Source organism: Calidris pugnax, unplaced genomic scaffold (genome assembly GCF_001431845.1).
Source record: "Calidris pugnax isolate Ruff unplaced genomic scaffold, ASM143184v1 scaffold15, whole genome shotgun sequence".
In the NCBI taxonomy this organism is placed as follows: Eukaryota; Metazoa; Chordata; class Aves; order Charadriiformes; family Scolopacidae; genus Calidris; species Calidris pugnax.
This window is the reverse complement of record NW_015090774.1, coordinates 6293351-6318874: the sequence shown is the minus strand read 5'-3', so window position 1 is coordinate 6318874 and position 25524 is coordinate 6293351. Positions and strand designations below refer to the sequence as shown.

Below are 25524 nucleotides of genomic sequence, written 5' to 3'. Positions count from 1 at the left end.
GACGGCGGTGCCCGGGGAGGCGGCCTCGGAGACGGCGGCGCGGTAGTGGGGCTGCGGGAAGGCGGGGGCCTCGTCGTTGAGGTCGGCGACGCGCAGCAGCAGCGGCTCCTCGGCGGAGAGCGGCGGGGCGCCGCCGTCGGTGGCCACCAGCCGCAGCTCGTAGAGGTCGCGGCTCTCGCGGTCCAGCGGACCCGCCACGCAGAGGAAGAAGACGCCGGCGCCGGCCGGCCGCAGCGCGAAGGCGCCTTCGCCCCCCAGCAGGGCCAGCGCGATGCCCCCGCCACCATCCTCCTCCGCCGCCGCCTCGCCGCCCTCGTCGGCATCCGACACGGAGACGCGGGCCACGTAGTCGCCGGGGCGCGCCCCCTCGGAGACCCGCGGGCCGCCGCTCTCGGTGAGGTAGAGCAGGCGGATGGCGGGGCGGTTGTCGTTCACGTCCAGCACGGCCACGGAGACGAGGGCGCTGGAGACCTCGGGCTGGGCGCCGCCGTCCCGCGCCTCCACCACCAGCCGGTGCAGGGCCCGCGCCTCCCGGTCCAGCGGGCGGCGGAGGCGCAGTACGCCGCTGCGCTCCTCCACCGCGAAGTAGCCGTCGGGGTCGCTCTGCCGGCGGTTAATGGCGTAGCGCACCTCCCCGTTGGCGCCCAGGTCGGGGTCGGTGGCCCGCAGGCGGCAGACGACGGTGCCCGGCGGCGCGTCCTCCCGCAGCCGCGCCCGATATTCGGCGCGGGTGAAGGCGGGCGCGTTGTCGTTCTCGTCCAGCACCCGCACCCACACCCGCAGGCGGCCGCTGCGCCGCGGGCTGCCGCCGTCCCACGCCTCCACCACCAGCTGGTGCGTCTCCGCCCGCTCCCGGTCCAGCCGCCGCAGCAGCACCAGCTCCAGCGGCTCCGGCCGCCCGTAGCGCAGCTGGAAGAGCGGCGGCTCCGCCGTCGCGCCTCCCTCCTCCAGCAGCGCGTAGCCCTGCGTCCCGAAGCGGCCGGCGTCGGGGTCGCGGGCGGCGGGGAGGCGGAAGGCGGTGCCGGGCGGGCTGAGCTCGGAGACGTTGAGCCGCAGGCAGTCCCGGGGGAAGCGCGGCGGGTGGTCGTTCACGTCGGTGACCGCGATCTCCACCTGCACCACCTCGCCGCGCAGCGTGGCCGCCGCGAAGCTGTAGCGCGCCCGCCGCTCCCGGTCCAGCCGCCGCGCCGTGCGGATGATGCCGGTCTCCGGCTGGACGTGGAAATCCGCCAGCACCGCCGACTCGCCGCTCCCCTCCGACAGCAGGAAGCCCCCCGGCGGCCCCGCGCCCGCCGGCAGCCCGGCACGGATGTCCCCCACCAGCGTCTCGGCCGGCAGCCCCTCGTCCACCGCCAGGCTGAGGTTATACACCGGCGCCGCGCCGCTGCCCGCCGCCCACAGCCACCACAGCGGCACCAGCAGCGCCAGCGCCCGCCCCGTCGGGGGACCGCCGCCTCGCCCGCCCCGGCACCTGCCGCCCCGCCGCCGCCGCGCCATCCTCCGCCGCTAAGCCGGCATCGCGGGCAACCTGCCGCTTCCCCCCGCCGCCGCCGGGCAGGTGGCTTCGCCCCGCCGCCGCGGGAGGAAATCCTGCACGCCGCCGGTGCGGGGAAGGACAAGGCTGTGCGAGGGGGCGGGGAGGGCGGCTCCCCACACCCCACCGCCCCGCTCAGCCCCCGCCCCACCGCCCCCCCACTCCGCGCCTGGGGGCGGGCGTCCCCCGGCCGCGGAGCGGTGGCGCAGGGTGCGGGCGGCGCGGAGCTGCTGGAGGGTCACCCTGAAGTCACCCCGAAGACTTGGCCGAAATTGATTTCTCCTGACGGGGAGAAGCGGTGAGCGGCGCACGGGCTGCCCCTCGGCGCAGGGCCATGCCTCCTCAAGGAGGAGAGTTTAAACGGCACAGAAATCTGCGAGGATAAACGGGTTCGCTCAATTCAGCAAGGATTTTTCTCGCCTTTCTATTCTGCTCCTCGTTTTCCCTGGAAAGGCTTTGCTCGTTATCCTAGCATTGGGTCAGTAAATAGCACTCAGTGCGGAAGGGAATCGTTTACCAGAAGTAAGCTCCAAGTAAGAAACTTCCATCAGCTTCAGCAAAACCAGAATTTCCTTCCTTTTTCACCATTTCTAAATACGAATGGTCTAAGGATGAATTAGTGTCACTTCAGTGACACTTAGAATATACAGCATCATATAGGTGCTGAGTACCAACATCCACCTTTCCATGAAAAATAAGCACAATACTTCATCAGTTACCAGTCTCTTGCTGTTCCCACTGGTCCTTTACCAATCTTAATTTCACATTTTGGGCAAGAGTCTGACTGTTAGTCAGGGAAAAATAAATTGATCCTAGGACAGATAAGTAAATTCAGGGCAAAGACAATAAAGTAGCAGGAGGAGTTACTGCAGCTCGGTCCTCTCCTTTGAAGGGGCTCTTGGGACAGCAGCCGTTTTGCTGTTTGCCACTTTTCCTAGTCAAGGAGGAACTATAACAAGTACAGCTGCCAGAGCACCCCTTCCCCAAGGAGGGGGCAAAGCAGCTGCAACAGCCTTTGATGTATCCACACAGGGGAGGAGAAGGGGAAGAGAAGGAACCTAACAATTCCACATATCCAAGTAAGAGGGAGAAATAGGTTCTGAAATAAGTCTAGAAGTCTTAGTGCATGTCTGCATGCACAAGAGGGGAGACACTCCAGATCATATCCACTGTATCTGACTTTTCTCCTTGCATAGAGAGACCGGGCTGAGCAAAAGCTAGATTTTGTCAGATGATCTAAGGCACATTCTGAGAAAGTCTCTGTGTATTTATATACTGTGATAATTACAAGCATAGAAGCAAGAAGGAAACACTGAGGCCCTTGCCAGTTCCATTCATATTCATTGAGAAAACACATGGATCCTCCCCAAGTCACAGATGTTCAATATGAAAATGCCTGAATTCCATTGAATCACAGCAAGTTTGGAAAAACAGCCATGTCCCATGCAGCCCATGCAGTCACTAGGAAAACATGTGAATCATGTTCAATCAGACACATTCACTGAAAAACTAACCAAAACCTGCTGTTGCCAAGGTCAGGCAGTGCCTAAAGAACAAAGTTCTGAATTCGGATACAGCACGCATGAAGATAGTGGGGGAAAAAATAAGATGGACCCGGTTGTCTGTGGTTCTGGAGGTATTAATGCACAACCAAGCATATTTTGCGAGACGAGGGCGCTCATAACACTTTTATAACAAGAAAGGTCATATAAAAGCACTGCCTAACTACAGTGTGTTTCCAGAAATACCACATTTTTGGGACTCTGCAGGTGCTCTGTCTACTGAGAGTGTGAGGCTTACCTTGTAAGTGTTCTTCCACCTTCTTCATCTGTTGGTCTTCTCTGAGCCTTTTCTTCTTTCCTCCATTCCCGTCTTGTGCTTTTCCTCCCCGTCTCTTTTGCCACGTTCATGACCTCATTCATTTTCTTCCATAAATCACAAACAGAAATTTCTAAGTCTTGAGGAGATTTTTGCTCTCCTGGATATATTTAGCTACTCCTGCTGTTCCCCATCTTCTCAGTGACATGCTGACCTACAGGAAAAAGAGAAATGGCATCACATTAGACATGGAGGGAAGCTGCCACAATGACACTATCACAAAGGAAGCAAAGGTGCAAATTTTTAGTGCACTAGTTAACTCCTATGTCCGCAACAGGTCTCTCTTGTAGTGAAGCCCCTTGCCAGCTATTCAGATCTACCAAGTCTTCTAGTGTAAAAAATGGACATGAGCATAACCTTGTTTGAAAGCGAGGGATGCTGGTTAGAGCATGCTAAATGCTCATGTGTTCCAGTTTAGAAGGGATCACAGAATCACAGGATGATATGGGGTTGGAAAGGACCTCTGGAGATCATCTAGTCCAACCACCTGCCAAAGCAGGATCAGCTGTTTGTGAGCCAGCACGCTCAGCCAGAAAGCAGCCGTCCTCCCATCCCTTTACTAGAGGTGGTCACCTCTGGCTTGGTAGGCAGGTGGACAGCATGGGAATCCACTTTCAAACCACTGAAGTCTCCAGCCCTGCCTCTTCAGGCAACACTACGTGGGTCTTGCTCTCCTCCACTATGCAAGGCAGTGAACTCTGGTGCTCCCAGAGCAGCTCCGTAAGCCAATTCAGCTGTCCTTGTGGCAGGGACCCAACCTCGAGGAATGGAGCAAGGAAGGAAACTGGAAGGTGATAATTGTATCAGCTGCTTAAATTTAATCGGCCCGTATTTGTAAATCAGTATTTGCTGCAGCTCAATCCTCCTTGGATTAAGTGGAATTTTTTTTCCTTCAAGGAGAATTAAACTGTAGCAAACTAAAGCTGTGGTATGATACTAGAGCACAAAAGATCACCGAAACAGAGACAGTGTTGTTACAACCCTGAAGGTCCATCATTATTAGGAGTTAATTCCACCTACAAACATTGCCCTGCCCACGCAACAGCTGTGGCAGCTTAAGATGTGACCCTCCCACGCTGAAGACATAGATGACTGAGGTGGTGAAGCAGGAGGAGTACTTCCTTTGCTGCAAACCAGCCTCAGCAGCAGCCGCCGCTGGTTAAGCCAAACCAGCTGAGTGGGGACTAACGCAGGGTGGGGAAGTCACCCCGAAGACTTGGCCGAAATTGATTTCTCCTGACGGGGAGAAGCGGTGAGCGGCGCACGGGCTGCCCCTCGGCGCAGGGCCATGCCCCCTCAAGGAGGAGAGTTTAAACGGCACAGAAATCTGCGAGGATAAACGGGGTTGCTCAATTCAGCAAGGATTTTTCTCGCCTTTGTATTCTGCTCCTCGTTTTCCCTGAAAAGGCTTTGCTCGTTATCCTAGCATTAGGTCAGTAAATAGTGGTCAGCGCGGCAGGGAATAATTTACCAGAAGTAAGCTCCAAGTAAGAAACTTCCATCAGCTTCAGCAAAACCAGAATTTCCTTCCTTTTTCACCATTTCTGAGTCCTGTATCTAAATAGGAATGGTCTAAGGATGAATTAGTGTCGCTTCAGTGACACCCAGAATATACAGCATCATATAGATGCTGAGTACCAACATCCACCTTTCCGTGAAAGCTAAGCACAATACTTCAACAGTTACCAGTCTCTTGCTGTTCCCACTCGTCCTTTACCAAACTTAATTTCGCATTTTTGGCAAGAGTCTGGCTGTCAGTCAGGGAAAAATAAATTGATCCTAGGACAGATAAGTAAATTCAGGGCAAAGACAATAAAGTAGCAGGAGGAGTTACTGCAGCTCGGTCCTCTCCTTTGAAGGGGCTCTTGGGACAGCAGCCGTTTTGCTGTTTGCCACTTTTCCTAGTCAAGGAGGAACTATAACAAGTACAGCTGCCAGAGCACCCCTTCCCCAAGGAGGGGGCAAAGCAGCTGCAACAGCCTTTGATGTATCCACACAGGGGAGGAGAAGGGGAAGAGAAGGAACCTAACAATTCCACATATCCAAGTAAGAGGGAGAATTAGGTTCTGAAATAAGTCTAGAAGTCTTAGTGCATGTCTGCATGCACAAGAGGGGAGACACTCCAGATCACATCCACTGTATCTGACTTTTCTCCTTGCATAGAGAGACCGGGCTGAGCAAAAGCTAGATTTTGTCAGATGAAAATAGCACTCAGTGCGGAAGGGAATCGTTTACCAGAAGTAAGCTCCAAGTAAGAAACTTCCATCAGCTTCAGCAAAACCAGAATTTCCTTCCTTTTTCACCATTTCTGAGTCCTGTATCTAAATAGGAATGGTCTAAGGATGAATTAGTGTCGCTTCAGTGACACCCAGAATATACAGCATCATATAGATGCTGAGTACCAACATCCACCTTTCCGTGAAAGCTAAGCACAATACTTCAACAGTTACCAGTCTCTTGCTGTTCCCACTCGTCCTTTACCAAACTTAATTTCACATTTTTGGCAAGAGTCTGGCTGTCAGTCAGGGAAAAATAAATTGATCCTAGGACAGATAAGTAAATTCGGGGCAAAGACAATAAAGTAGCAGGAGGAGTTACTGCAGCTCGGTCCTCTCCTTTGAAGGGGCTCTTGGGACAGCAGCCGTTTTGCTGTTTGCCCCTTTTCCTAGTCAAGGAGGAACTATAACAAGTACAGCTGCCAGAGCACCCCTTCCCCAAGGAGGGGGCAAAGCAGCTGCAACAGCCTTTGATGTATCCACACAGGGGAGGAGAAGGGGAAGAGAAGGAACCTAACAATTCCACATATCCAAGTAAGAGGGAGAAATAGGTTCTGAAATAAGTCTAGAAGTCTTAGTGCATGTCTGCATGCACAAGAGGGGAGACACTCCAGATCATATCCACTGTATCTGACTCTTCTCCTTACATAGAGAGACCGAGCTGAGCAAAAGCTAGATTTTGTCAGATCTTCTAAGGCACATTCTGAGAAAGTCTCTGTGTATTTATATACTGTGATAATTACAAGCATAGAAGCAAGAAGGAAACACTGAGGCCCTTGCCAGTTCCATTCATATTCATTGAGAAAACACATGGATCCTCCCCAAGTCACAGATGTTCAATATGAAAATGCCTGAATTCCATTGAATCACAGCAAGTTTGGAAAAACAGCCATGTCCCATGCAGCCCATGCAGTCACTAGGAAAACATGTGAATCATGTTCAATCAGACACATTCACTGAAAAACTAACCAAAACCTGCTGTTGCCAAGGTCAGGCAGTGCCTAAAGAACAAAGTTCTGAATTCGGATACAGCACGCATGAAGATAGTGGGGGAAAAAATAAGATGGACCCGGTTGTCTGTGGTTCTGGAGGTATTAATGCACAACCAAGCATATTTTGCGAGACGAGGGCGCTCATAACACTTTTATAACAAGAAAGGTCATATAAAAGCACTGCCTAACTACGGTGTGTTTCCAGAAATACCACATTTTTGGGACTCTGCAGGTGCTCTGTCTACTGTGAGAAGGAGGGGGCAAAGCAGCTGCAACAGCCTTTGATGTATCCACACAGGGGAGGAGAAGGGGAAGAGAAGGAACCTAACAATTCCACATATCCAAGTAAGAGGGAGAAATAGGTTCTGAAATAAGTCTAGAAGTCTTAGTGCATGTCTGCATGCACAAGAGGGGAGACACTCCAGATCATATCCACTGTATCTGACTCTTCTCCTTACATAGAGAGACCGAGCTGAGCAAAAGCTAGATTTTGTCAGATGATCTAAGGCACATTCTGAGAAAGTCTCTGTGTATTTATATACTGTGATAATTACAAGCATAGAAGCAAGAAGGAAACACTGAGGCCCTTGCCAGTTCCATTCATATTCATTGAGAAAACACATGGATCCTCCCCAAGTCACAGATGTTCAATATGAAAATGCCTGAATTCCATTGAATCACAGCAAGTTTGGAAAAACAGCCATGTCCCATGCAGCCCATGCAGTCACTAGGAAAACATGTGAATCATGTTCAATCAGACACATTCACTGAAAAACTAACCAAAACCTGCTGTTGCCAAGGTCAGGCAGTGCCTAAAGAACAAAGTTCTGAATTCGGATACAGCACGCATGAAGATAGTGGGGGAAAAAATAAGATGGACCCGGTTGTCTGTGGTTCTGGAGGTATTAATGCACAACCAAGCATATTTTGCGAGACGAGGGCGCTCATAACACTTTTATAACAAGAAAGGTCATATAAAAGCACTGCCTAACTACAGTGTGTTTCCAGAAATACCACATTTTTGGGACTCTGCAGGTGCTCTGTCTACTGAGAGTGTGAGGCTTACCTTGTAAGTGTTCTTCCACCTTCTTCATCTGTTGGTCTTCTCTGAGCCTTTTCTTCTTTCCTCCATTCCCGTCTTGTGCTTTTCCTCCCCGTCTCTTTTGCCACGTTCATGACCTCATTCATTTTCTTCCATAAATCACAAACAGAAATTTCTAAGTCTTGAGGAGATTTTTGCTCTCCTGGATATATTTAGCTACTCCTGCTGTTCCCCATCTTCTCAGTGACATGCTGACCTACAGGAAAAAGAGAAATGGCATCACATTAGACATGGAGGGAAGCTGCCACAATGACACTATCACAAAGGAAGCAAAGGTGCAAATTTTTAGTGCACTAGTTAACTCCTATGTCCGCAACAGGTCTCTCTTGTAGTGAAGCCCCTTGCCAGCTATTCAGATCTACCAAGTCTTCTAGTGTAAAAAATGGACATGAGCATAACCTTGTTTGAAAGCGAGGGATGCTGGTTAGAGCATGCTAAATGCTCATGTGTTCCAGGTTAGAAGGGTTAGAGCATGCTAAATGCTCATGTGTTCCAGTTTAGAAGGGATCACAGAATCACAGGATGATATGGGGTTGGAAAGGACCTCTGGAGATCATCTGGTCCAACCCCCCCTGCCAAAGCAGGATCAGCTGTTTGTGAGCCAGCACGCTCAGCCAGAAAGCAGCCGTCCTCCCATCCCTTTACTAGAGGTGGTCACCTCTGGCTTGGTAGGCAGGTGGACAGCATGGGAATCCACTTTCAAACCACTGGTCTCCAGCCCTGCCTCTTCAGGCAACACTACGTGGGTCTTGCTCTCCTCCACTGTGCAAGGCAGTGAACTCTGGTGCTCCCAGAGCAGCTCTGTAAGCCAATTCAGCTGTCCTTGTGGCAGGGACCCAACCTCGAGGAATGGAGCAAGGAAGGAAACTGGAAGGTGATAATTGTATCAGCTGCTTAAATTTAATCGGCCCGTATTTGTAAATCAGTATTTGCTGCAGCTCAATCCTCCTTGGATTAAGTGGAATTTTTTTTCCTTCAAGGAGAATTAAACTGTAGCAAACTAAAGCTGTGGTATGATACTAGAGCACAAAAGATCACCGAAACAGAGACAGTGTTGTTACAACCCTGAAGGTCCATCATTATTAGGAGTTAATTCCACCTACAAACATTGCCCTGCCCACGCAACAGCTGTGGCAGCTTAAGATGTGACCCTCCCACGCTGAAGACATAGATGACTGAGGTGGTGAAGCAGGAGGAGTACTTCCTTTGCTGCAAACCAGCCTCAGCAGCAGCCGCCGCCGTTTAAGCCAAACCAGCTGAGTGGGGACTGACGCAGGGTGGGAACGCTACAGGATCCATTCCAGAGCTCGTTGGATGGGCGGCAGCAGCCAGCTGAGGGCAGAGAGTAGCTGAACTGCTCCAGACAGAGCTGAAGCAAATAAAATAAAATAATAATCTTTCCATGAAGTTATTTCCTGCACTGTTTGAAGGCGGTATGGCCTCAGCTGCTTGTTACTGCCGTTCAGCCAGCGGGCACAACGCTCCCATTTCTGACTACCAGGTGGTGTTCCCTGATCCCCCGAGGGTTTACTTTTAAGGACAAAGATTAGTTTAAGCAATGGGGAAACAATGGTTTCCGTTAACCCCGGTGATTTTTTTTTTTTCCTCCGCTGGATTACAGAGATTCGGTATCAATGAGCTTTCTGGCAAAATCGTGGGGTGAGGAAGCACTAATATCTTCAACTGTTGCAGCTGGATCTAAGAAAGGATGTCTGTCTACAGCCTTACTGGCTGGGGTCACTACGGATATTCAGCCTGGAATACATGATGTATGGAGAAAGTGTTAACTTTGCAGAGCATCGGGTGTTTCGTTATTTATAGTTCCCCAGGCACACGTATATTGATTTCAGCAACACCTCTTTGAAGGAGTATCAGCTGCACAAAAGGTTTGCTGGTGACCAAATGAAGGCTGGTCACAGTTACTATAATAGAAAGCTATGTATAGGACTGCTTTCCTTATAAATGCAGTGAAATGTAGTTAAGAGTGATATTCTTTTTTACTGGTAGCCATCCCTTCTCTCTTGATCGCAAACTGATTTGCAGAACTCATTTTGCCGTGTGATAGATGCTTGGCCTTCACTGATGAGGAATAATTTTGTTGCCAGAATCTGATTGGAAATAACACACCTGAGTCTGCTTTCAAAGGCAGGAAAGACTTTCATGCTGGTTTGAGAGCTGTGAGGCTACACAATGAATAGTTGTAGTGGTTTTTTTTTTTCCTTTCACTCCAGATGTACTGTGATGCCTTCACTCCGTCCGTGGTGTGGGTGTTGCTGCCTCCTTCTGTGAGCAATTATTTCAGAATTTGTAACTCAGATGTAACCATCTAAGTTGATCAATATTTTCACATTAACTTTATTTCTAGTTCACTTATCTCACATGCCATCGTCCAGGCCTAATCTTCTGTCCTGATGTTGTGTTTCTACGTTATAGATCTTCATTAATCTCTTTGCTGTCAATCCCACTCTCTTTCTGCTTGACACCTTCCCAGCTGCAAACCCGAATGTCACATCACTTGTCAAGTTGATTGCTCCTCCCTGCCTCGCAGAGAGCACTTAAGTTCGCCAGAAGCCTCCTCCTGACTAACCTGAGGGAAAGTAGAAGTGTCATGAGTGTTCTCCACCACAGTATCACAAAGAACCCCAACCCAGCCTAAATATGTTTGGATCTGCCTCAAAAATTTGAACATTTTCTTCTGTCCACATTATATTAATCCCACTATCCCCCTGCAGGATGAAAACGCTTCTTATTTATGCATAATACACAATTGATCCTTTTTAATGAACAAAGCTTCTTGAAAATGGAAATAAAATAAAATATGAAAATAAATATTAGTGGAATTAAATGAGATTCTGCTAGATAGGTGTTCATTTAGATTTTGACATTGTATCCATTTATATATATACATATATATAAAAATAAGCTTGGCCACAGATTTTATTACTCTAGCAAAAGGATTTATAGAAAATTAAAGATACTATTTTTGATTGCTGTTCAATTCCTCACATAGTCTTCTATATACGATAATTAAAATATTATAAAGTTACCTTTAAGGCAGAAGGCAGGTATCTTTCTTTTGCTGTCTGTTGTTCTGAAAAGCTGATGCAGATTTGAAGCAATCCCTTTAAGATGGCAAAGGGTACACTCTTTTGGGCCAGGAACAAACACACAAGAACTTTCCACTGCATGGCATTCACTTCACATAAAGCTGTTTTTTGCCATCTTCTTGCCACCCCTGAATCCAGAGCTCAGTGGTCTCTCTAAAACTTGGAGTTAAGCTCCAGAAAGCTTGATAAAATATAATACCAGGCCAGATTTAATACTTCCCTTAACTACTGTACTGAATTTTCACATAAAATGTATAAAACTATCCAGATTATCAGCTTTTCTCACATGACAGGAGATCACAACCTGCAATCAGATCCATCTGTCAAATTCCGTGTGTGCAGGAAAAGAACAAAAGACAAAAAGACGAGGAAGCAAGAAACAAAATAGGATTAAATCTTGTCATCTGATGTGTTTATCTGAACTGCGGATGGTACCAAAAGTATGCAATGACTAAATGTAGTTGCAGGAACTCTAAATCCACAGATAATCTTCATCCAGATGCAGCCTCTTAAATCAGGGACGTGAGTACAGCATTAGAGAAATTATCCCATGCCTAGAGGGTACGGTATCCTAGCATTTCCTGCTCTTCCAAAATCCCTCTCTCTATAAACTTTGAAGCTTTGAAACACAAGATTTGGCTGAGAACAAGCAAAACAAAACCATTATAGCCATATCTGAAGACATAAGAAGTCATCAAATGGAGGATTGCTGTGAATGAGCTCTTCCCAGATTTCCCTTCCGGGCTGTCAGTTAGCTGACATTAACGTTGGCTAATGCCTAGAGGGTACGGTATCCTAGCATTTCCTGCTCTTCCAAAATCCCTCTCTCTATAAACTTTGAAGCTTTGAAACACAAGATTTGGCTGAGAACAAGCAAAACAAAACCATTATAGCCATATCTGAAGACATAAGAAGTCATCAAATAGAGGATTGCTGTGAATTAGCTCTTCCCTGATTTCCCTTCCGGACTGTCAGCTGACATTAACGTTGGCTACGGCAGTGCACAGCACCACTGGTGCCAGCAAGCCAAAAATACAGTAGTAGGGAGTTAAAAGTCAACACAGTTCAAACTGCAAACAAGGTGCAAGTGTCAAGAACGATTGCAATGGCGTGCCGTGGGATAAGATGCATTTTCTGCCACTTGCAGTCTTTAAATGGAGGTTGGATGGCTAACAGACATGCACTATTTCAGCCACGAGTGACAGGGCTTCAGGCAGGAATTACCGAGTAAAATGAAGTCAGGCTAAATGATTAGTTTCTCTCTGGCTTTCACATCTATGAAAATCCAGTTTCCCAGGGCAGCTGCCCTCCTCGCAGAAGAGCAGCCCACACAGCGTGCTTGAGATCTGGAAACCTGCTGCTATCACTTCATCAGCTCCAGTCCCTGCTGAGGGCTCAGGCTTGTGGCACTGAGAGGAGAGAGAGTCGACACATAAAGCTGTATCTTAATATGCTAAGCCACTATGCCAGCTGATTCCCTTGCTGTTTGGAGCTAAGCAATTATTTAAAATAGCTATAAATCGGAAAAGGACTTTACTTTTAAAAGCAAAATATTCTGTAATCCATGTGTGAATTAAGGCCCCTGGCTATTTTCTCTCTCACATGCACACTCGCACTAAAAGCAACTAATTCACCAGCAGTTTTTAAGCCTTTGCACTCCTTTTCCAGATGATAATTTCATAAGGAGTTTGGATGCCTGAGTCTTGGCTGCTGTGCTCAAACTGACACTACCACAATTACAGTCCTAAAAGGTTCGCCTGTTTTCTTAAGGAGCCTATTAAAACAAGGCTATAAATACACAAGAACAAAGCAATCCTCCTTGTCCCAATACACAAGTGCCCTGACCTGCTGATTTTCAGGGCACACGGTGCTGTGCGGTACTGGGCACGTTTCTTTGGGCAGGTGACAGCTTGGAGGTGCAGCTGGATGGGGCAAAACCCTCCAGAAGCCATAGGGGAGTGGATGTTTGTGTCACCTCCTGTAGCACGTTTGTTTTGGTTAGCAGCTGGTAATAAACTGCTGCTGGCTAATTCTGCCTATTTCGGTTCAGTAAGTGGTAGCAGAGCACCCAGCAGCTTGTGGCTAGGCACCCATTTTTACTATGTGTGACAGTACATTTGCATAAATCATAATTAATGGATCCTATTTGCTTGAAAGTAAGCCAAGAACAAGTGCTGGAGACTGAAGTTCATTCCCTATTTTAGTTTAGGACATACAAGCTGCATCTAAAAGCTCCTCTGCCAGCTTCCTCCAGCCACTCCACATCTCGTGGGGGGAAATCTTATTTTTATGGTGCTCTTACTGATTTATTTAAGATCCTCATCCTTTTCTACAGAGTTTATCTTTACAGAATCTTTATGGGGCTGAGAAGGTTCACTGCCACCATTCCATAGAGGCACACACACAGATATTAAATCACGTGTCCATAATGCACATTTGCATCCTGCAACGGACAGAGACCCCAGAGGTAATGCTGGCCCTGCTCTTCAGCTGGAAATGTCACAGCACCACCTCAGGGTCCCAGGCCTGAAACAAGAAACCCAAGGGGTGTGTTACATGCCAGAAAAGCCCCAACTGTCTCACCATTGTGATTTCTACTGCCAAACTAGTGTCTTTGTACAGTGAATGCACTGGGATGAAGATCCCTGTGCTGCACATGAGCTTGGTGCCTGTAGACATGCAAGGAGTCAGCAATGCAACCTGCACCTGCATCCCAAGATAGGGCCTTTTTTTTCCTGGTAAGCTTCAGAACAGAGTAACACATGCTTTTACCAATTTCGGCTATGTATCTTCTGCTCTTGTAGCTGGAAGGTCAACTATCAGATGGTTGAGATCACAGCAGTACAGCAGTGGTTTTAAAGTTTCAACCATGGAGAGCACATTACTATACAAGGTGGGTTGTTTCCCAACATAGAACTGTCAATGAAAACTCTTTTTTAACGTCTTTTCACTGCTCCTAGTTGTATTCCTGAATATTCACCTCTTTGACTATGTTATCTTTAACCGTTCATGGGTTGTAATGCTTTCATGTGCCATTCAGTAGTAGATACAGAAATCAGTGTTTGTATTTCAGAGTGAACTCAGCCAAAAAGGATATGAAGGAGAAGCTTCTCAAGCCTTTAAGTAAGGCTTTAGGATAAACTTCTGTAATATATTTAGAGGAAAAAGGAAGACTGCTAAGCGTCTGTAAAAGGAAAGCAGCATTTCTAAACCCATATACATACATGCCCTAGAATGTGGCTGCAGGAACAAGAAAACATCCTATGAAGACTAAATTCATACAGTTAATTTTAGGCAAGAGCTGTCTGCAGACCTAGCTCACTATTTCATTTGCACTTGCCGTGTGTTCATGCCTGACTTGACCACATCATTGCTCCTGAATTCCAGCGTCAAAGGCTTTACGGCTGCGTCTTTCAAAATAACACGAAATGCATCCCTTTGCTGAACTGCACTGAACAATGCCATCGGGCAAACGAAACCGGATTCCTAAACCCTCCCATCAGAGCGGGTGTCTGGGGGCCAGCACAGCTGGGAATGGACCATCCCAACGCCGGGATCCCGCCGGCCTCAGTCAAATGCTAAAACCGGGTACCAGCGCTTTGGGGATGAGAAGAGGGCCTCTATTTTAAAATATACTTTCCCAAACAAGAGTTACTGGCCTTTTTTAGTACATCAAGGGAAATAATTACCACTATGATTTTCGGACTTTGCCAATACGAAAGATACGGCACACTTAACAAGGAATTGTAAAATGTTTACGTGCAGAAAGGGGTGAGCAACAGATTGCACCCTGCGGGAAGCAGGCCTCAGGCGGAGAGAGGTGTAATGGCCTGGAAAAGGAGGAACGTGTTTATACCAGCAATCCTGGTGTTGCTCACATCTAGCAGAAACAAACCAGTACCGAGAAATATCCTAGTGAATTCAAATGCCATCTGTTCCTGTGCGCCAAAGTACTTAATTACCTGAAAATTCAGAATACAGAGAAACGGGTGCTCTGCTGTCTTTGGGCTGTGCCCAGGGCATCCTTTTCCCTTCACACGAAGCTGACAAAGACCATTTCTGCAGCTGGTCTCAGGGCTGGTCCCCATGAGGGGATGTCCCTCCGGGATGCTATAGCCACCCTGTGGCTCCCACTCTCCATGGAAGAGCTGCTGCTGGGACAACACACATGGGCTCCCCGGTGCCACGCAGGGGCAGGGACACCAGTCTCCACACTGTGCCCACCTCACTTTGCCTTTCAGCCTCCCAGCCTTGACCACCATGTCCCTCCCCCGGCCCACCACATCCCTACATCTGCCCACCACCTCTTGAATGAAAACAGGCAGGACTCTCAGACCACCACACAAACCCAAATGGTTACCTAGGGCAAAACGTTGTTGTCCCCTCAGTACAATCTGGATGTTTTACCTCTGGCTCCATCTTCAGCTTATTGCTGCGTGGTGGGGAGGAGAGGAGAAGGAAGGGGAGGAGACCATCGGGCAGCGGGACTCGCTGGGGGCTGTCGGTATTTTTCTAGGTCTGGGAGCAGTTCGCAACTTCCTCGCTGATGCTAAAGAAAACAACACGCATGAAAGTGCTCCTGCGAGGCTCAATATAGGGTCTCTCTCAGGCTCAAATCTCAGTTTACACCATAGAAAAAAAACATATTGCCAGCATGAGCTCATGACACAGTGATCTCTCTCTGAATGCTCGTTTTGGCTTACGCGCTTGGAACAGCCTGATATTTTCTCTGTAGCTCAGTCGTGCGATATTTCACCTCGCTCTTCATCAAGAACCAGGAGGGGTCCGTATTGCAATGGAATGAAAAAAAATAACAGCAGTTTTAATTTAACGTGCATTTCTTTTATGAGAGGGCCTTTTTAAATGACAGCCACAATTTTTATTTTCATACACAAAGAAATTCTCTGTAAGGGGAAGAGTTCAGGTCTGCATTTTCTCTTTTTCTTTTCTCCCTCTGTCCTGAAAGAGCAGCTCCCTGTTGTTGACACAGGCTGTCAGGATTTCATTGCACTAAACAGATTGTTGGCAGCCAGTGGGAAGGTAAAATGAATTAATCTACAGTGAAATAACAGTTTGTGCTTTAGAAAGTGGCATTCATTTGCATGTCCTAAAGCTCTCTACAGATGTGAATAAATGAAGCTTTATAATGATCCTGTTGGAGGGGTAAGCAGGGCATGCACATTCCGTTCCCAAGCACAGAAGGCACCTGACTTGTCCGAGGTCAGACCGAATGCACCTGATCCAAAATCTACTGAAATCAATAAAAGGATTTCCTGCAACTTCAAGGCGCTCTGAGCTGAGACCTAAACTAGCGACAGAAATAGAAAATAATTCATGACTCTCAAATCTTTCTTCTAATTGCTATTTTATGCTACTTTCCTTCCTTCTGTTTTAGAGCAGAATTAAACCAGAACATCAGCCAAACCATGATAATTTATTATAAGACAATATGATACAAGAGAACTTGTGTTAAAGCTTTCCAGCAAAAATTCATATTGCAAGGATAAATAATAGTACTTTGTGGCCAAGATAATCTTTAAAGGAAATCAGAATGAGTTTAAATATCCCCATGGGCTTCTTTACTTGAGCACTAAAGCACTTATCTGAACTGCTTTATTTACTGCAACAATTTCATGCCATTATTGCCTAGATTAATTGCCTGAAAAAGCTACAACAGAAGTACCGACTAGAAGTCAGACCTCAATAGTGTGGACCAGGGAAATGAAAAAGCTGGAGCACTCAGAATTGCACACTGTTAGGCTGCTAAACAGATGCAAGTCTTTTGCAAAGAGCAATTAAATCTTATTAATTTAAAATACACCTCTTTAATTGCATAAATAACAGCCATGTAGTCATAACTGTAGGATCCATTTGGAAATATAAACAGGTCTCAGTTACATGGAAGTAAATTATAGTGGCTGGGAATTAGTCATACCACAGGTATGAAAGACATCAAAATTGCTCTGAAAAAATAAGCTTATTTACTTGTACACAGTAGCACCCAACAAACAGCTTTAGTGCTTCCACACCTGAGCTGGGCAATGGGAGTTGTCAGCAAAGATTTGGGAATATCTGCACTCTTTCTGTCCTTGCCTAAGCTCCAAACCACTTAGTCACTCCACCCGAGACGTTCTGACCAAGAGAAGAACGTGAGTTTCCAAGTCAAAGATCTTAAACAGAAAATGGCTCTCCAGCTACCACTTTTTTCTCTCGCGTTAGCAGCCTTCTAGGCTGAGGGCCAGCACTAACTGGTGGCTGGGCCAGCAAAGGACAAGCTCCCTCAGATTGCTGGAATTTGCCGGGCCAAAACTAACATGTTCAAATCACGACAGGAGGTAGCCAAAGTAGACTGCGGAGTACAGGCACTACACCCTCACAGAGGGATAAAACCAGCTCAAAATCTCCACAGGTACCGGTTTCTGATCAGACGGAAGATGCATCTTTGTAAGGAACATGTTGAATGAACCCTTCTGTTGGGAGGCTTAGGCCTGGATGAAATGATAGGATCCACCTCCAGAAGGATTCCTCAGAACGTCCTGGCCAGGCAACAAGCAGAAATAACAACAACAAAAAAAGAAAGGTTGTCCTGGCTACTAATGCTTTCCTGAGCATTTAGAAATCCGGCCAGAATGAGACTGGAAATCCAACCAGGCCTTTGGATCGCAGACTTGGAACAACCTAAGATAGACATGCTCAAAGGGCAAGATACTCTCTTTGGTTTTTCCTCAGGTTACAAGCCCTATCCAGACAATATCACCTCAGCCCTCTCCAGATCCAATTGCAGACATTTTCTTCCCATCTGTGCTCCTTCCTCAGCTAAACTCTGTGTAATGCTGCTGTTGATAGATTATACAAAAGAGAGATATAAGATAAAGTATGTATCCTTAACGTAATAAAGACTCACCCACCTGTATCTCTTCCCAAGAACCCCAATACAGTAAACAACAAATGAAGATTACTCTCTCCAAGGTAAAGAAGAACAATCCTTGTATATTCTCTACGGGGATTGTTTTAGTTCATTCATGAATTACCATAACATATAAAAACATATGTAAAAAGTATTGGGTAAAATTCTGGCCTGACTGAAGTCGATGGCAAATGTCCCATTTACTGTAGTGGGACAGGATTTCATCCACTAAGTTCCAAAATAAACCTTTTTTGCCTACATTTCCTTGGATATGCAATAGCACATATTAGGCAGATGCTCTGTGTTTGCTCAACAGCTAAAAAAAGTTAACGCCTTTCCCCCAAAACACTGTCTTCTCTCCCCACTAGAAAATAGACTTGGAATACTTTCTTCAGAAAATAACACCAAGTTGTCAGGGTTTGTACTGCCTAATCTGGGTTTGGCATAACCAAGTGATCTCCCTGGCTGCTATCCCTGCCGTTAATAGTGTGTAGCAGCACAGTTTGGGACCTGTCCTTTGGTTTTCCACTGGTACTCATCTCCGTGTCCAATTTCAGACACAGTCAATCATGGAATAAAGAATAAACCGTACAGCGCAAAGGTTGAGGAAAGGGAAGTGTATTGAAATTTCCCTCAATGAGTAGAAGGGCAATTACCTGAGCACCAGGGAGAGAAAGCTGGTCTGAAGAGGATGCCTCGCCATCCCGGCAGCAGCGTGAGACTTACCTCTCCCCACTCCCAGTGGCTCCTCCACATGGGCCACTGCCCCACAGCTGCAGGACGAGACTCAGGCCAGCATTTCATCTGCTCCAGTTCATGCTCCAGTGAGTAAACATTTCACACTTAAATTTTTACTAATAAACGGGCTGGGATGTAGGTGGGCCGCTGCCAGCATCTGCCTCTGGCTGGGGCACTGCAGCCAGGAGGGTGCAGGGGTGACAACCCAGTGACTGCAGCCCATTCTACCACACACCCAAGTAAGGGGCAGCAATGTAGGATATCCAAGGACATCAAATTGCTACAGATAACAGGTGAGCAACCCCCCAGGAGGGGGAGATCATTAGGAAAAAAAATATCTTTTGGGGAAGAAGAAAGAGCGCTACAATTATCTTCTGGGAGCCTTTGATTTCCTACTAAATTACTCTTCTCTGAACTCGTGCCTGGCTTTCCCCCTGCTCATCAATTCAGGTATTAAAAAGCCTCACTAGAGCTCTGGGAGATGCAATTCCCTCTTCAAAACCTAGATCTAAAGCAGCCATTCAATGATGCGGGGAGTTTTTGTATGCCGAAGTTCAGAAGCCACTTCATGTGATTTGGCCTCTCTGTTAGAAAGACAAAAGGCTTGGGCTAATATCTCAGCCTGGGGATTTTTCCCTCTTTGAAGAAACACTGAGAAAAGGTTTGGGCACAAAAATGAGAAAATGGTTCTAACTGGACTTTTAAACAAGTGTTTAGACAGAACAAATATTGATCCCTCAGTCCATCACTTTCTGAGCTGGGGACAGACATGAAAGAACAAAGCAGTACATTAATGCCGCTAGAACATTTTAAAAGGAATGAAAACATCCCGTCCCAGCACGCCCAGCTTACCCTCTCTGTCTGCCTCACCTCAATTAATATTAACTGATTGTAACTGAATATACTTTGAAAAACAAAACCACACGTTATGGCAGAAATCAACTCCCCTGTTATTACTAGTACAGCTTCAAGGCACAAATATGACTGCAGAATTTGCTGCAAAGGGCTTATCACCAAAAGTGCTGGCAGAGAAAAGACATTTTAGAAAATGCAGCCATGGGGACAATGTAACTTTTTAATTTCCCCGCAGGTGCACGTTGGGTGGATTTATTGACCTTTAGGCTATGAGGCAAGACTTATCTATTGGCTTAAAACTTTGCAAAGGAGAAAAGAGCAAAAATGAAGGGCTTGATAGAGGAAGTTTTACAGTATGAAATTTGGAACACTTGATCTGTGGAGGGTTTACAGGACACAAAGAGCACATGAAAAATCTCACTTCAGCATTATTTCTCAATACTCATTCTCTTGTGCCCTCTGATTATTATTATTGTTATTATTTTGCTTTTTACTTCCTTCTGCTAAAGGAGCAAAACCCCAGAACAGATCTGGAAAATTTAGAGATAGATGGGAAGTGAGTCAGGCAACCAGCCGAGACAGATACTTAAAAGATGGTAATGCTGCTTCTTAACCACTCCTTGCTCTTTTTACCTATCACCCTCTTGTCCCTGGTACCCTCCACTGTCCTGTGCCCAGCACGCATCAGCTGGGCTCTCCCTGGGAGAGCACATGGCAGACTTGGGCTTACAGTGGGAGAAAACAGCAAACCCCTTTCTCACAGGTTATGTGCAGCACAACTTAACGTGAAAACACATTAAACTCGGTATGCGGGTGAGCAAGACAGGCTCAAAGTAAAGGAATGAAACAAAAAAAAGAACAACGTGAAGCAAAGAGATTAAATAATCTTCCAAAAATTTATCAGACCATAGAAGAAGTGTGTTATTTTTTCATTTAAAATGCAATATTTAAGAATAATAAGAAAGAAAACTCATCATATTAACTGAGGCAACTAATGGAAAACAAATGCATGGCTCCAATGAGCCAGATATGGAGAAAATGCCAATGAAGAGATTTTGGCAAGACAAAGAGGACTTCAGAGCAGAGCACACACAAGTAACACTTCCTCTCCTCCTCCCTTTATGGGATGCAGCAGCATGGATCGCCACACACATGCTGCAACTCTGTCCTGATGCTTCATTTAAAATGAGAAAAAAAGAATGTGAAATAGGAGTTGCAAACTTAGCTTCCCAAAATATATTTCCTCAGGAATGTGCATATGCTTTATTTTTCTAGCTCAATGTCCATCATGCAAAGTAGTTGGTTAAGTTGTGGAGCATGCTACGTTTGGTATAGAGACCTCATGTCTTTAATGATGAGTGGGATGGGATTTTTGAGTGGAAACTGTGCTATTACAAACATTGGCCATGACCAGTTGTGTCTTGTGGTTTCACTTCCACTGTAAGAATTTGAAGGATTTCAGTCCTGAAGTCCAGAAGGTACGCTGCTCCAGAAGCAGCAGTGTGAGTCCAACATGGTGCCCATCAGTGGCACTTTGGAACTTGGTGGCCACAGACTGTCACTCCCAGGTTCCTGGTGGAGCTCTGCTCCCCAAAAAAGTTTGGCAGTGCAGGCCAAAGTGGTGGCCTGGCTGAATCTAATGTGTTTCATTTGGCCTACTGCCCCTTTCCCAGAGGGGAGAGGGAACAGATGATCAGGAAGCAAAAAGCCCAAAGAGCTGGGCACATTTCCAAATAGTTGACAGTGCACTGCTAAAGTTGCTGTTGCTGCCACTTGTCCCTAGGAAAGCGAGACAAGAGGTGAGACACATATGGAGCAACACAGGTGGGCTCTACCTCTCAACTGCTGAGGAAGCCTCCAAACTGGAACACGGCCCCCAGTGCTGATAGGGTTAGACCACCCTCGGCCCTATGGGGTAAAAAATATCTTTGAACAGCAAAAATATTTCAACACTAGCATCTTGGACAAACAACCTAGGTGCAAAACCACCCTAGCAATCACCAGAGATTACTCAATTTGTAAGGAACAAGTATTACAGATAACTACAGTCACACAGTCCTATAGTCATAGCTATAGGAGCAGGGTCCCCTGGTGCTGTGCTTAGTTACTGCTCGGGCTGTACGTTTGCTTGGGACAATGAATGCTGTAGGGAGGCAGTGAGCAAACCAGCCACAACTTATATTCAGCCATAGAGTTTCTTTTCCCTGAACTCCGCTGATCTTGCCAAACAGAATTTATAAACCCAATGGAGCGAATCAGCAATGCTGCCCAAGCCCATTTCAAGGGCAGAAAACTGCATCAAACTCTTTGTAGGAAAACATATGAAAATGCCAACTCCACACTCAATGCTCATTGTGGCAAATGATAGATCACAAACATTTTTATTATTGGAATGCTTTAAGACAGGAGAAACAGTCACTTTTAAAGTTCACATTTCTAGGAACTCCACAGTGAATTTTAGAAGATATGACCCTATAAACACAGCTCCAGTGTTTCCAGCAGGTGGTTTTTCTAAGCACAAAAGGAAAAAAAGAAAACCATCCCTTCTTTCCCTGTGATATTCTTACCTCCCTGATGGTCTCCAGTACACAGCAGGGAAAAAACAAATTATCCTTTTATTCTGCTGATGAACAATCAGGAGACAAACAGGCTTTGGGCACAACAGAAGGAAGGGGCAAAGCTCTAGGTTGGGAGGAGATGGTCATGGCTAGGCTTCTGCCCACCACTTTCCACACGCGTGGAAGGGGCAGGCTGAGGATGGGAGAGGACACGGTATGCCCAGGAGGGAGGAAAGCAGGATTTCACTCTGCTGCACCGGTGTCCTAATCAGCCTCGGCATAGGGGGAAATTACAGCAGCCCAAGGAAATCTGAAAGCATTGAAAAAGAATTTTAAAAGGCAGAGACATCAAATGCATTTTTGCAAAGGGCTTATCTGATTATATCGACTTTATGTCTGCTTACCAACAAAAATACTTTTTCATCTTTCCTAGGTAAAGTCTCAGGGAACATTACTTTTACCCTCTCTTTCTTAATATTAATTTCGTTCCCCTTCTACTGGGGGAGAGAAGTGACTTTACATGAACTGCATGTGAGAATGTGCAGGAAAACATTTCAACAAAAACCGTGGGAGAGAGAAGATGAAAGAGTATGAGGTTTCCTGTTCTTGGCAAGGCATGTTGTCCATACGGGAAGATTTCTAAACTCCACCACATATTACTCTGGCCACGTCTACACTGGAGAAACACACCATGTTAAAAAAAAAAATGTGTGAACTGACATCTCTTAAAACTAGGACAGTGTGAAAACACAGTATTTCCCTGAGGCATGAATGGCAACAGCTGTGTATTTTTAAAAATGTGCTGGCTCCTGGTGGTTAATTGTAAGGTGTCTCCCACAGATAATCACCAGGTTTTTTTTTTTCACATCCAACATTCCGTCTCTCCATAGCTACCAGTTATCACGATAATCATTTCAAATGAACTGCCTCACCACAAACAGGGTGTAAGGCTCACATTTACAGAACAGCACATGGATATTTATGATCTGGCCATTCATTTTCTACACACACCCCCACCCCACCACCCCTCCTGTTTTCTCTTTGAACAGAACAACAACATTCAGGCTTTTGGGTCTCTTTTGAAGACACAGGTGGAGACGCAAGATTCTGACAAGCAGAAAGTTCTCCCATTTCCTCATTGTGGCCATTACAGATAGTGGCTTTTTGTCTGTGATTTATTAAGAGATACCATGTGATTGCAAGCCTGTGCATTTTATACACAGTATGCTGTATCACTGGAAGGATCACTCAAGAAAAATAAAGTGGGGTGAGAAGAACTGGGAGGATGGATGGAGAACAGTCATCTGTCAACATCAGGTTACCTATCACAAGAGAAAATAAGATTTTATCCAGTCAGTATTTTCCCTGTCTCCAAAAACAACTTCCCACCAAAAAATGCTCCCACTGCATAGTTCAGTCATTGTGTTTGATGCAGTGAGGCAGAGCCATGGAGAGGGACCTGGAAGAGCAATCCATAGCACTGAACACTGAGCCTGGACAACATGAAGCTCTCCAGAACAGCTGAGGATCTCACAGGCTCCGTGGGGATGCTGTTGATGGAAGGAGGCCAGGACAAGTTTTGGGGAAAGGAAGCAAAGCAAGGAGTTACCATGTCATAATTAATCAGGATGGAGATAGCTTCCAATTTCTTAGCAGTGTTTTCCCCATTAAAGGCTACAGTTGCCTTAAAAAAAAAAAAAAGGAGAAATTGAAATCTGTGTGAGAGAATACTACTTTTAAAAATGTGCTGCCATAGACCACAGGGCTATGTTACTGGAAAGCACATGGACATTTTCTTCAGGGTGTGAAAGTTCAGAACACACTGTGCCATTTTAAGCACAGTCATCCTATTTTAATGGCTGGAGAAAAACTACATCTTTGACCTGGCAATCACATGTACCAACACCACTAAGAAACCAATAACACCAGAAGCAGTTTTCCTTCCCCTTAGGTGATTAAAGGACATTTACAACCTCACTTAAAAATTAAAAAAACCAGGTTGGCTCAGGAAGTGAAATACACTGCATTTTACTACATTTGTTTTAATTAGCAGCAGGTATTTTTATCTAAAAATTCATTTAGCTACCATGATGAGTTTGACTCACTAGTTACTTTTGAATTTCCTGTTAACCATTGATTTAGAGCAATATGGAATAATAAAACTCATTTAATGTAATTTTCAGTTCCAAAATAGAACAAAGTCATTAGCAGAATTGATCTATTCCAGTGGGTTTGCATCGCCAAGCTTTCTTTGAAAGCAGCATGTTCATTACCATGTTGCATGGGAAGAAAAGAAATTGAATGAGCAGGAAAGAATTAATATACTTACAGGACATGAAATTTGACTCATCTGGCAGCTGAAGCCATGTTCAAATTTTTGTATGGAATTTTTCTATTCATGCTCTATATTGCTGCTTTATTGAGAGCAGATCTCTAGTTGTCAGTGCAGGAAGCTTGTTTGTCAAGGGGATTTACTTGGAAATAGTTAAATCACGTTAAGATTCATGGTGTCTTTTCCTAGAGAAAAAAAAATGCTGTTGGATGCAGCACAAGTTTTTTCTGATTGCACAATCTATGCCCTTATTTATCTCGATAGCCTCCCAACAGGAGACTCTGTGGCTATAAACTCATCTCTCATTCTACAGCTCACCGTTTGCCTGTCAGAAAGAAGCAAATTCAGTGCTGTAAGGTAATCCTTACATTCGATCAATCATAAAATCAGCTTCACCATTTTCTTAAGCTACCCACAATGCAAATTTTGGCTTCACTTTTCACACTTAACTCTTAAGCCATGTTTAGAATTGTATTGCAAGTGCTTCCTCTGTAGAAATCCCACTGCAGCAGCAAAACCCTCCAGACTCCTCACTCCGTGTTGCTCTGCAATTCTTCATGTGCCAAAGAATTTTCTAAAGTATCTGGAGTTATACTTCAGAGCATGAGAGTACCAGAACATGCAGATACATACAGCACCAGCGCTTCTCAGAAATGCATTTATAGGCTGCATTAGGATGCCCACTTTTTCATTTTCAGCATCAGCTTCCCCCACATTAGCACATTATCTTCTCCCATCCCTTCTTTTATACCCATTCAGCATTCACCTAATCCAGAAATATCTCCTCTCCTCCCGCTTGCCAGGTAAACATAGCATGTTTTCAAATATTTCCTTTCAGATGTCAGAGCTCTGGTCTCTCAGTTTTAGTTTTTCTCCTGTCCTTTTCACCTCCCTGAGAGACTGCAGTTAGTTACAGCTCTTTCTTATCTACTCTCTTGGAAATCTCTCACTCCACTAGGTGTAGCCCTTGGTATTCATAGTTCATACTGATGCCGAAGTGGCTCTCCCTCACTCCAGAGGACTTAACCCTTCAGCCCTCTTCTTAGCAAAGCATCAGCTGGAGGGAAAAAAAAAAGCAAAAGACATTTGCAGCATCCAAGAGTTGTTCGCTGCAGCAGAAAGGAGAACAGAAAGAATGGAACAGTTATCAATTTTAATCTTAAATTACTTTCAATACATATTTAGTTACTTTTTGTTCATCTTACTACAAAACCCAAAATGGAAAAAAAAAAGACATGAAATCAT

At 45.9% G+C, this 25524-nt stretch overlaps 1 protein-coding gene and 1 long non-coding RNA gene across 2 annotated transcripts in view; both read right to left on the bottom strand.

Annotated features, from left to right (window-relative positions):
- DCHS2 (dachsous cadherin-related 2) overlaps positions 1-1497 on the bottom strand; it is a 118478-nt gene extending 116981 nt beyond the window's left edge. The window contains exon 1 of the mRNA XM_014943042.1: positions 4-1497. Within this exon, the coding sequence (XP_014798528.1) occupies positions 4-1497 (1494 nt within the window). The remainder of the gene's footprint in view (positions 1-3) is intronic.
- Positions 1498-21738: 20241 nt separating this feature from the next.
- LOC106888906 lies at positions 21739-25082 on the bottom strand. Its single transcript, XR_001412225.1, has 2 exons — positions 24277-25082; positions 21739-22257 (listed from the first exon to the last, which is right to left on the bottom strand). It is a non-coding gene; the product is annotated as an uncharacterized LOC106888906 (long non-coding RNA).
- Between the last annotated feature and the right edge of the window lie 442 nt (positions 25083-25524).